At 43.0% G+C, this 12,871-nt stretch overlaps 1 protein-coding gene across 2 annotated transcripts; it reads right to left on the bottom strand.

Annotated features, from left to right (window-relative positions):
- Positions 1-1,052: 1,052 nt before the first annotated feature.
- LOC109767770 (probable cinnamyl alcohol dehydrogenase 1) lies at positions 1,053-3,901 on the bottom strand. Of its 2 annotated transcripts, XM_020326492.4 has the most exons (7): positions 3,726-3,901; positions 3,320-3,422; positions 2,940-3,053; positions 2,559-2,786; positions 2,150-2,435; positions 1,743-1,893; positions 1,053-1,493 (listed from the first exon to the last, which is right to left on the bottom strand). In XM_020326492.4, exons 2-7 carry the CDS (start codon positions 3,406-3,408, stop codon positions 1,297-1,299), a joined length of 1,065 nt encoding a protein of 354 aa, XP_020182081.1. In that variant the 5' UTR covers positions 3,409-3,422; positions 3,726-3,901; the 3' UTR covers positions 1,053-1,296. The 2 variants fall into 2 exon arrangements, with proteins under 2 accessions (XP_020182081.1, XP_073367248.1); XM_073511147.1 differs by lacking the exon at positions 3,726-3,901 and having other exon boundaries at positions 3,320-3,440.
- Between the last annotated feature and the right edge of the window lie 8,970 nt (positions 3,902-12,871).

Below are 12,871 nucleotides of genomic sequence, written 5' to 3'. Positions count from 1 at the left end.
CTTTGTAAACTATTTTAGAAGTTCATAAATTTTAAAATAAGGTCATGAAATTCCAAAATATGTTCCCAAATATTAAAAATGTTCATGAATTTGAAACAAAATCACAAAAATTCAAACAAATCACAAATTTGATAAACAAATCATGAAAAAAAGTTCATGAATTTGAAAATTTATAAATGCCAAAAATGTTCACATAATCTCAAAAAAGTTCATTAATTTGAAAATTAAGTTCATGAAAATTTAAAAAGTGCACAGATTTTTAAAAACTTCATGAATTCAAAAAAGTCCACTGAATTTGAAAAAGTTCATGAATTTCAGAATGTTCATGGATTTGAAAATAAGTTCATGAAATTTGTGAAATGAGGTTCATAAAATGTGAACAAGTTAAATTTATTTAAAAAGGATTCCGATTTAAGAAAGGAAAACGAAAATATAGAAAGAGATAAGAAAAAACGAAAAAAAAACAGAATAAAACCGGCTGAACTGAAAAAAAAAGTCCGGGAACACATGCTTTTTTTATTAGCGTTATAGCTGCCATAAGGAGGAAAGAAGTACTGTAGCACAACAGTTAAAGTACCCCAGTGGTTAGCGCCTTCAGTACTATAGGTGGAACCTGTACTTTTTGAAGTTTAAAAGAAAGAAAGAAAAACATAAATGGAATGAGCCCGCCAAGGTGCACATAACACTGTATTGACGCCACATACGTCCGTATACGTCGGGTGACCCATCATACAAAACTGTGTATGATTTGTCAAAGGTCCATATTGCCCTTTATAGTTTACCCAGGGACTCTTGTTTTGTACCGAAGCGGGGCTCTTGCTCAGCAGTACTATTGACGCCACATTCATTTTTGTCTAAACATAAATTGTTTCCAAATAGTTTGTCGAAGCTCGAAACGTATACTGACATGATATTTGCTTCTGTGATGCAGGCTCTTGATCAGCCCCAGGAATAAGCGAGGTAAAATTTTCCAACATTGTCTATCAAAGGTCCTGCTGGCTTCAGCTGTTTTGGACAGTATTCCTCTCTTCAATCTGACCATTGCTCACGTGTTGACCAGTCGAAAATTCAGAAAATTTGATACTACAATAATTGAGCATCCATAGGAGGTCTATTTACATATTTTCTGAAAGCAATACATATCTTCACAACAATCTTCTATCACGGACCGGAAAGCATACCAGAACATTACAGAGGAAAGCCCTCTATTACCAGTCAGCCGCGATTGTTTGGAAGATTCAACTTTATTCTACACACTTTTATAAGGATTCGAAAATGTGCCAACCGCGAAAGATATTACTTGAAAGAGCTCTCTATGTCGATTACAAACCGATACTTCACATCCCGGTTGACAAGCCTCTCGAGAGCCTCGTTGATGTAGTCTATTTTTATCACCTCAACATTTGGGTATATTCTGTTTGCCGCGCAGAAATTTATCATCTCCTGGGTATCCTTTGTGCCTCCAACTACACTGCCAGATAGAGTCCGTGCACCTGCAGTAAGTTCTGATTAATTATTTTTTGATAAAGGGCCGAAAGCCAGTTTCATTACAGGAAAACACCGGTAACAACATTCGAATGCTTATATATCCTCAACTTGTGGCCAAGTTTTGAACCAGGATACCGACAACCAGTGATCTGTTTTACGGCATACAGTCTCATAAAACCATAAAAGATAAAAATAAACAAACTTTTCGCCCTGCAACTATTTTAACTGTATTGGTAATAGGAAGGTCTTTTTACCCAGATTAAGTGTTGCAGGATGCACTCTGATTTCGCCAGGAAAGCCAACTAGTGCCATTGTGCCACGAACTTTCAGAAGCGCGAGATAAGGGTCAAATGGGTGGTCACCAGAGGCAGTATCGACAATGAAATCCAGAGAATTTTTCAGGAACTGCAAAAGTAAATCATTTCGTTATTCTCACGTAGTATAAGCAGAGTGAGAAGAATAACAAGCAGAATTCAGCTATATTAATTGTCTCTCGCACAAAATAGTATAGGCAGTATCGATTGCAGAATGAGCTCTGTTCCTTTGTGCATTTATGCTTTTTCAGTTGGAATCTAACATAAGGTAAGGAGATATGTACTTGTTGTGGTCTGTTGTAAGTTGTTTCACACTCAGCTTTGAAAGAGATTAAGATGTTCAGTACCTCCATCTGGTTTTTATCTGATGATACCACAAAATTATCTGCACCAAGAAGGTTGATAGCTTCATCTCTTTTCGATTCACTTGTACTCAAAACTGTCACATTCAGTCCAAAGGCTTTCCCAAATTTCACTGCCATGTGACCCAACCCACCAAGACCAATAACCCCAAGTGACTTCCCCGGCTGGTTCATGTTATGCCGGATCATCGGTGTATACACAGTGATCCCAGCACAAGCTAAAGGTGCGGCCTTGTCCAGTGGGTAGCCATCAGGTATTTTATAGCAGTACCTGTCACGAATTAGCAGGAAATGCAAGATTCTTATACGAGAAAATTGGGTTTAGACATGAAGGCAAACAATAATTGACAATCTACACCAAATTCAGAACTTCCAGAAGAGAATGCATCCATACCGTTCATGAACTACAATGTGAGTGGAATATCCTCCCTTTGTGACAGTACCGTCCGTATCAACACCGTTGAAAGTGAAAACAAAGTTTGAGCAGTGGTTCTCGAGGAGGTTATTGCAGTTGTCACAGTCACGGCATGAGTTAATGTATGTCCCAACAGCCACATGGTCGCCCGGTTTGAAGCCCTTGACGTCCGAACCAACCTCGGTTACAACTCCAGCAATCTCATGCCTATAGCCACATTGAACAGTAGGCACCCAGGTTAGCACATAATCCTTTATTTTTACAGAATACCAGTGATTAAATGGGGTCAATCAACAGAAAGAAAAGGCACTGATTGTTCCCAGTTTATTTCAAGTAAATACAATGATCTGAAAAGCTTACCCAGGGACTAAAGGGTACACCGAGTCATGGTGCAAATTTCTTGTCCACTGAACATCAGCATAACAGACACCGCAGTGTGTGATCCTCAAAGAAACATCATCATGTCGTACAGCCCTGGTAAAATTAATCAGTTTAGCATATGCATAAGCGCTAGTTATAAGAAGAAAGTAACACGCTAACAAAGCAGTTAATTCAGTCGGCATCGGCAAGGATGTCTACTCATACTTTACACCGATGAATAACTGGGCTAGCACATACAGTAGAAGTCTATATGTATTCAGAGAACAAAGATAAACACATAACTGGGCTAGCACATATCTGGCACGTTGACTTTTCCTTGTAAATAAAATCTCACAAGGGAGTGTTGCGTGTTTGATTACCTACGGTTGAAACTGTGAGGGGAGAGTACTCCAGAAGGATCATTTGCTGCCCAGGCACTGCAGTTGCAGCTCTCGGATTCAGCAGCCATGCCGGGCAGCAAAACTGCAAAAAACAACATGACCAACCAACCAAAGGGGTTAAGTTATGTAAATTGTACTAGTATCCATTCCTTTTTTTTTATGCTAAACCATTAACAATGATGCAAACAAATAAGCAAATAAGTAAGAGTGAATTCAGAAAGCAGAGCAGGTTTGATTCAGCTGTGTGTCGTTTGTTCATCTCGGCACAGAAGACAGAACCAGAGGCTTGGTCGTACTACGAACCAAACGGAATCTCCACGGAACTGATCGAATGGGCGTGGGCAGGAAATGAATGGGTAATTCGGTGGCCAAGCTAACGGGTTACCTCGGAAGGGGATCGGGAGAATCAGGCAGGGCGGCGGAACCTGAAACCAGCCGACGCGCGAGCAAACGGGGGTTCCGGTTTCTGTGGAGGGTAGGGGAGATGTGCGGCGGTGGTGAGCGGAGGCGTGGCCGTTTTAACTTGCAGCGCCACCGTGGTCGCACGTACGTGTTGTGGGTGGATCTACCCCGCTGCAGTCGCAGTGCACATAGAACATCAGAAAATGTCACTAATGACAATTTAGCCATGTCACTAATGACATAATGACATGTTGGTCAAACAAATCGTTCCGCGCCTTCGGGACAAAGGTTACATATACAACCATTGGCTCTGTCCTCATTGGATTCAAGTGACTGAAGTCAAACGAATTGAATACTTGGCCAATATTTTTATCGACACTGATGACTTTGTGTGCATGCTGATCCATTTCTGGAAGGAAATTAAAATTGGCAGTTCATATGTTACGGTTTGATATTGTGCTACTCCACCCAATTAACCCGGTTAATGCCACACCATCATGATCAGACTCAGACCACGGCATTTTTCATGATGTCAGGACAGTGAATGATTTATATGGAAATATTCCACTCCCACTCACTGTGACGGTGTCCCCGGTATTACGTATGGTCCACTCGTAGAAAAAAGAGAGAGTGTTGCGTATGGTTATTATTTTAGCTCAATCATGCCTCAGTTAGCAGCCATCAATGATTGACAAGAAAAAAAAAGAGAAGACTGACACAGGAATTGAGATCACTGCTGCTGCATTATGTAGTGGAAGAATATGTTAGCATTTGGGATCAATTTGTAATTGCACCTACCCTGGTTAATTGCGGAGTATGAAAAATTGACCTGTGAGCTATCTCGTGACATGTATTTTGCTATAGATTTTTTTCCTTCTATTAACAGATCGAGTCAAAGTTTTCCCGAAAAAAAAAGATCGAGTCAAAGTTTACCAGGTTTAACTTTCAGGAAAAATTATATGTACTACTCCTGTTCATGTGTCAGAGGTTGATGGAGGTTTTTGTTGAGTTGTCAGAGGTGAGCAAGGTTGAGTGTGCTGAGCAAAAGATGAATGCCTACCTGGACATGTACAAAAAGTCGCTTTCGCCGCAAAAGATCACGGCTTTGAGCGCTCTGGTGAAGTTTTTCAGTTGCACTTGAGCCACGTCTAACCACTTTGGACCTTGGCACTCTTGTGTCTGGCTCAGATGACGTTCCTTGAGATCGTGTGTGTTCTAGCACTAGTAGAAAACAGGGCTTTGGTCACAGGGCAATATTCACATTAGTCCCGGTTCAGTCACGAACCAGGATTAATGTGAGCATTGGTCCCGGTTCGTGCGGCTAAGGCATTAGTCCCGGTTCAAATGGGACCTTTAGTCCCGGTTGGTGCCACGAACCGGGACTAAAGGGTGCGATGCCCATTAGTACCGGTTCGTGGCACCAACCGGTACTAAAGGTTAGACCTTTAGTCCCGGTTCGAGCCATCAACCGGTACTAATGGGGTTTGAGGCATTAGTACCGGTTCATGGCACGAACCGGTACTAAAGGTCCCATTTTCAAACTCTACCCCCCCCCCCCTTGGATCGCCTTTTCAGTTTTGTAAAAAGCAAAAGAAAATGATAAAAACTTCAAAAATTAAAATCCTTCGAGATGTAGTTATGTTATTACATCTACAAGTTAGGAAAATTTAAAAACTTAAATTTGGACATGTTTTGCAGAAAGTGTAGGGAAAATGTAAAACGGCTATAACTTTATATGATGTAAAAAAACGTATAATATATCAAAATGTTCAGCACGAAAATCCGCATCCAATTTTGACCGCCTACGGCCTGTTTGCAAATTTTTAGAATCCTCAAATTCTAAAAGGAAAAAAAGTTATGCTCAAATTTCAGTTTTTTTTGAATTTTGTTAAATCTGGTCAAACTACTTATTCAAGAAGTATTATTGTTACTAAATAATTATTCAAGAATATTAGTGTTACTAAATAATTATTTCAGTTTTTTTGAATTTTAGTCAAATCTGGTCAAATTGTGGTCAAACAATGGTCAAACTAATTATTCAAGAAATATTAGTGTACTAAATAATTATTTTAAATTTTTTGAATTTTGGTCAAACTATGGTCAAACTACTTATTCAAGAAATATTAGTGTTACTAAATAATTATTTCAGTTTTTTTGAATTTTGGTCAAATCTGGTCAAACTGTGGTCAAACTATGGTCAAACTACTTATTCAAGAAATATTAGTGTTACTAAATAATTATTGTTTTTTAAAACAATAGTTTCAAACTCAAACAGTGAAATGTGTGACTTCATGCTCAAGCTAAATTTCTGAGGGTTAATAGGATTGACATCTTACTATTGTCAGGAAAAAAACAAGTGCAGACATGGAAACGAGGGAGAATAGAACCCGGAAATTAAGCGTGCTCGGGCTGGAGTAGTGAGAGGATGGGTGACCGTCCGGGAAGTTAGATGATTTGGAATGATGAGGGGTGAGTAGAGATTAGAGGTTAAATTGAGCAGTGATGAGGGGTGGTGATTAGAGATTAGAGGTTAAAATAATTCAGAAATTTGAAAATCAAAAAAAAATTCAAAAAAAATTGGAAAAAATCATAAAATTTCCTTTAGTCCCGGTTGGTGTTACCAACCGGCACCAACCGGGACTAAAGGTGGAGCTCCAGGCTGCGGCCACGTGGACGGCCTTTAGTCCCGGTTCGTGTAAGAACCGGGACTAAAGGGGGACAAAAGGCCTTTTTTCTACTAATGCAGTCCTAGTCCCTACCCTAAGCTCTAGTGTTCTTTTCTTTTTTGTGTTTGTCCTAGGGTATTCAATTTGTTTTTTCCAATTAACCGTGCATTGTTAGGTTTTTGGATCTGGTTTTTCCTATAAACTGGATCATTTCTTCTTCATGAAATACAAAGATTGCCTCAGTTGTATCGATCTTACACGTAGGAGCCAGCAGCTGGGCATCTCCTCTCGCTCCGGTGCGCATCGCATCCCCTTCTGCTCATCACTTGTGCATGAGTCACCGACGAGGGGAACGAGCCAGTGCTCCTCCTTCTCTCACAACGGCCCCCTACGGTGACCTCCTCCCTCCTCCCAAGCTCATTGATCCCACACTCGGCGAGGTATGGTACGACTTGAATCCGGCGAGAGAGTGGACAGACATCATCTCGTGGAAGGACGGCGGTGCAGGAAAGGCTGTCTAACATGTACAATTGGCAAGGGAGTAAGAAGTGTAGCTTTTGTATTCACGACGAGACAATCAAACACCTCTTTTTCCAATGCAAACTTGCGCGTTCTATATGGTAAACCATCCAAATAGCATCCAATTTATATCCGCCCATAAGTGTTGCCAATAGTTTTGGTCATTCGTTGGACGGTATTTCAAATAGGGTCAGAACGTTATTGAGGGTGGAAGCGTATGCCTTATTGTGGTCGCTTTGGCTATGTAGAAATGATTTGGTTTTTAATAACATAAACTCTTCTGCTTTGTAGGTTATTCTCCGCTGTACGCACTCGCTTCGTATGCGGTCTACCCTACAACGAACGGAGTACAAACCGTTGTTCAAAACGGTGTGCACGCGGTTGAAGCGGGTGGCCAAGGAGGTTTTTACCCAACATACGTGGCAACATAATCTCCGGATCGGCCCACCACCTTCTTCGACATAGGCAGAGTGTTGGTCCTATATGACTACCGTTGCCGATATGTCGGTTTCTCGTTTTTTTTTGTTTTTTTGTCAGACCCTTGATGTTTGGCTGTGTGCATCTTCGTTATGCAGAGGCTGGGTTTTACTCATCATGCTTTGTATCTATTTGGTGCTACATTTTGAATTAATAAAAGCGTCCTATATCGGAAAAAAAAGTACAGCGGCGTCTCTTATACAATAGACACCGCGGACTAAAGAAAATGCGGCCCACTCAACGCAAACTGTCGGAACGCCGCGGCCGCCGAGCCTCGCTGCCGCGGCCGGAAAGGGTCGGGATGTTCGGGCTGCAGAAAAAGAGGCGCTGCAGCATCGTGAGTAGTTGGGGCGGATGGGAACGGACGCGCGCGCGCGCACCTCTGCGACGCCGCCGCCATCCCGGCGCTTCTCGGCTCCCGCTTTGACGCCGACGAGGTCGGTTCAAGCGCCAAGCGTGGCTCCTCGCCACCAGAGCGCAGGGCGTCGACGTCTCCCACCTCTTCCCTAAGCTAAGGTTCGGTTCGGATCCGCTGGAAATCCCCCTACGCTCGTCCGCAGATCCCGACTGAATTGCTCCTCATCTGTTTCAGCTTTCGAATTGAGAACTCCTTCCAGAAGGCCCCTTGCAGTTTTCATTCCCTTTCTGTATGATGCTGCGATGAACCGTGGTTGGTATTCGGTGGAGTAACCGGCTTGTTTCTAGTGTGTGCATGTGATGCAACCTATGAACAGACCATTGCCAGGTTTTGCTACACGCCATTCGCCAAAAAAAAAAAAGGTTTTGCTACACCCAATGGTTCCTCTCGTTTCTAGTGTGTGAATGTGGAGAACCAGCATCTCTACTCCTAATAGAGCAGTTGGTAGTCTCCGCCGGTCAATTTTTGTCCCATCTATCATGGTTTTTTTTGTCCCATCTTCGCTGGTTATTTTTCGTAGATTTTTTTTCGTCCCCTCCCCCCACTTCATCCGTTTATTTTCGCGTCACCCTCTCACAAAATCTGAACAGATCAGAAATTTCCATACTGGCGCAAATTATTTAGTAATGTAGAATCAATCACGAACAATCTATAAAGATCAAATCTAAATTAATTAACCTTACATTAAATCACTCAATCAGCACATTAATTAGAAAACATTTTCTTCCCTAACTGCACCCCGCTTAGTGTACACATAACAATCTGAAGTAATTAGAGCCACATGATTGAATCCATTTATTTAGATCTAACCATAAAGATAACAATAATCCTCATCGAAAGTTCGTTTAGCAATTTTAGAGGGCGGACCAAAACTCTGCCATCCGCTCGCCCGCGTTTGTTTAGGTACGGGAAAAAATGGCATAATATATAATATATGGAAACAACACGACCGGGGCGGCGGCGCAATCTTCGGGGATCGGGGATCGGAGGAGAAGGATTGGCCTGGCAGCATGATCGGGGTGCTTCCCCGCAGCCGCGGCCGTCCTCGCGATGCCACCTGCCCGAAATCAACGCTGCTCCCTGCCGTCAGCCGAAGCGACGCCGCCTGCCCTCCTACCCACGGTCCGCTGCCGCGTGGGGCTACGGCGGGAGGGGTAGCGACGGGGCCGAGGTCCTCCATGCGTTCCGGGATGGAGGCCATGATTTCGTCGAGGTCGTTGCTGCCTCCTGCACTCAGGGTGTGTCGCCGAGATCGAGGCGAGCATGAGGAGCTGTGGCCACCGCCATGGTCACCCGTCGTAGGGGATGGAGCACGCCGTCGGCCTACAGCTTGTGGAGATCACTGTTGCTCTTCAGGTCGCGGGTCGCGTGGTGACCGGATCTTGCCGATGTGTCCCTCCCCGACGACCTCCTCTTCGCCCGGTTGGCCGGCATGGATCTCGCCACTGCTGCCCTCAACTTCTCTGCCTCGAGCTCGACGGTCAGCCACCATGGATCCCCCAGCTGGAGGGTCACGTGAACCAGCCGTCCTCCCATGCTGCAGCGGCGAGAAGGTGACATGGCTCTCCGTACACGAAGAGTGGAGTTCAGTCAAGTACTTATATACTTGGCCTCTACTGCTGATCCATGTACATGGAGAAGAACAGACAACCGCTCATTTATGCTTTGTTCCACTCCTTTGCGCTACATTACTGGAGGTGACATTTTCCTATCTCTATATGTTGTAACAAGCCTGCTGCCTGCATAGTTAATGGATTTTTTTTTAAATTTATCGCTGCTTAGTGCTTTGTTGCAATTGTTCACCCAAGATTCTTATATATAATCTGAGCGTATGTAGGCATACTTAGCTTTGCTATTCCGTTTTTTCTGGCGCATAGAAATAAGAGTATTGTCCAGGTTAGGTATTCAATTGAGTAAAAAGTGAACAAGTAAAATTTTCTTGCAAGAAATATAATTTAAGCTATTGATGTTTCTTCCGTATCAGTTCTTGCATTAGATTAGATTGTCCATCTTCTCATTTTCATTGCCATGCTATTAAATTTGGATCTGCCTTTTTTTTCGTTCCAATTAAAATCAACATTAGAAAGACGGCTAGAAATTATATTCTTCCCATTATGTGCAGTATGGTACCTAACTATCAATGTTTCTTCCCATCAGAAAGACGGCTAGAAATTAAAATCAACATTAGAAAGATGTTTCTTCCGTAACACCACTCTGTATGTTCTCCCTCCCCCCCCCCCCCCCCCCCCCCCAATCAATGAAATGATACGCCAACCGCGGTGTATTCGCGAAAAAAAATCAACATCTATGATATTTATATGATAACTGCTTTGTTCTCTATGTTTGATACACTCCACCTTAATTTTCTTTTACTTAGAAAGACGGCTAGAGATTATATTCTTCCCATTGTGTGCAGTATGGTACCTAACTATTTTTAGCGGAAAATACTCTAAAAATATCATACCATTTCAATTTTGATTTTTTTCCATATTTGGCATAAATTTAAGTGGTCGGACCCTTCTCCGGACACTGCGCAAGCGGGAGTTACGTGTACCGGACTTTTTATATTTGGCACAAATTTCTTTGGAGCAAATTTTTCTTGACCTCCCAGCATATGGTTGCTTCTAGGTGGAATATGTGATTGCCGGCGATACACAAAGGTGCCCCTGAACACTGATAAAATTTAACGAGCTGCATTGAGAAATTTTGATTGGTAAAGCTGTAAGTTTAGGTGGAATATGTGATTGGGGGCGCTGAACGATGTGGCGGCAGATGGGCTATGCTCTGGTAGTGATTGCAGGGATGGCGTAGGACGAAGTTTGCAACGATGGTAGGAGTTAGTGCTGGGAAAGGGAAGTGGTGTAGGTTGTTTATTGTCCGTCATTTTGTGTATTGTCTGTCATTTTTGTTTGAGTAGCTGACATCCTTCTCTCTATTATCTCTCTATTGTTTCTGTCTATGCTCAGGAAAGAAGAAATGTCCGAATAAGGACCAATGTGGGTTATTACATGATTTGGATGTATGGTTAATAAATACACATAAATTTGTTAGTTTGTCCCGCTCATGGACACTATTTTATTGATCATTGACTTATGGATTTTTGCTGCATGTAGGTCAATGTTTTTGAAAATAAAGGTTCAAGCATGGTTCACTTTTAACTGGCGATAATGCTCTCGAGTCATATCCTGATGTGAGATTGCTATCTTTTATATTTAACTTCTGTTTCTTTATGATTGCCCTCTCTGAAGGAAATATGCCCTAGAGGCAATAATAAAGTTATTATTTATTTTCTTATTCTCATGATAAATGTTTATTATTCATGCTAGAATTGTATTAACCGGAAACATAATACTTGTGTGAATACATAGACAAACAGAGTGTCAGTAATATGCCTCTACTTGACTAGCTCGTTGATCAAAGATGGTTATGTTTCCTAGCCATTGACATGAGTTGTCATTTGATTAACGGGATCACATCATTAGAAGAATGATGTGATTGACTTGACCCATTCCGTTAGTTTAGCACTCGATCGTTTAATATTCTGCTATTGCTTTCTTCATGACTAATACATGTTCCTATGACTGAGATTATGCAACTCCCGTTTACCAGAGGAACACTTTGTGTGCTACCAAACATCACAACGTAACTGGGTGATTATAAAGGTGCTCTACAGGTGTCTCCGAAGGTACTTGTTGGGTTGGCGTATTTCGAGATTACGATTTGACACTCCGATTGTCGGAGAGGTATCTCTGGACCCACTCGGTAATGCACATCACTATAAGCCTTGCAAGCATTGCAACTAATGAGTTAGTTGCGGGATGATGTATTACGAAACGAGTAAAGAGACTTGCCGGTAACGAGATTGAACTAGGTATTAAGATACCGACGATCGAATCTCGGGCAATTAACATACCGATGACAAAGGGAACAACGTATGTTGTTATGCGGTTTGACCGATAAAGATCTTCGTAGAATATGTGGGAGCCAATATGAGCATCCAGGTTCCGCTATTGGTTATTGACCGGAGACGTGTCCCGGTCATGTCTACATAGTTATCGAACCTGTAGGGTCCGCACGCTTAACGTTCGATGACGATTTGTATTATGAGTTTATGTGATTTGATGTACCGAAGGTAGTTCGGAGTCCCGGATGAGATCGGGGACATGACGAGGAGTCTCGAAATGATCGAGACATAAAGATCGATATATTGGACGACTATATTCGGACATCGGAAAGGTTCCGAGTGGTTCGGGTATTTTTCGGAGTACCGGGGAGTTACGGGAATACGGGGGAAGAAGTTTATGGGCCTTATTGGGCTTTAGGGGAGAGAGAGAGGCAGGCCGCGCCCCCAATGAATAGTTCGAATTGGACTAGGGGGAGGGGCGGCGCCCCCTCCTTCCTTCTCTTCCCTCTTCCCCTTCCTTGTCTCCTACTCCTACTAATTGGAAGGGGAGGCCTCCAGGGCGCGCCATAGGGACCGGCCCTCTCCCCCTCCTCCACTCCTTTATTTACGTGGCCAGGGGCACCCCATAGACACAACAATTGATCCCTTGGATCTCTTAGCCGTGTGCGATGCCCCCTCCACCATAATCCACCTCGGTCATATCGTACCGGTGCTTAGGCGAAGCCCTGCGACGGTAGGACATCATCATCGTCACCACGTCGTCGTGCTGACGGAACTCTCCCTCAAAGCTCGGCTGGATCGGAGTTCGAGGGACGTCATCGAGTTGAACGTGTGCTGAACTCGTAGGTGCCGTACGTTCGGTACTTGGATCGGTCGGATCGTGAAGACGTACGACTACATCAACCGCGTTGTGCTAACGCTTCCGCTTTCGTAACTTGACAAACTATCGTTGTGGTTTTGATGTAGGTAAGAACGGTTCTTGCTCAGCCCGTATCAGCCACGTAAAACTTGCAAAAACAAAGTAGAGGACGTCTAACTTGTTTTTGCAGGGCATGTTGTGATGTGATATTGTCAAGACATGATGCTATATTTTATTGTATGAGATGATCATGTTTTGTAACCGAGTTATCGGCAACTGGCAGGAG

Source organism: Aegilops tauschii, chromosome 3 (assembly GCF_002575655.3).
Source record: "Aegilops tauschii subsp. strangulata cultivar AL8/78 chromosome 3, Aet v6.0, whole genome shotgun sequence".
In the NCBI taxonomy this organism is placed as follows: Eukaryota; Viridiplantae; Streptophyta; class Magnoliopsida; order Poales; family Poaceae; genus Aegilops; species Aegilops tauschii.
Note: the sequence above shows the minus strand (reverse complement) of the source record. Positions and strands in the feature narration are given on the sequence as shown.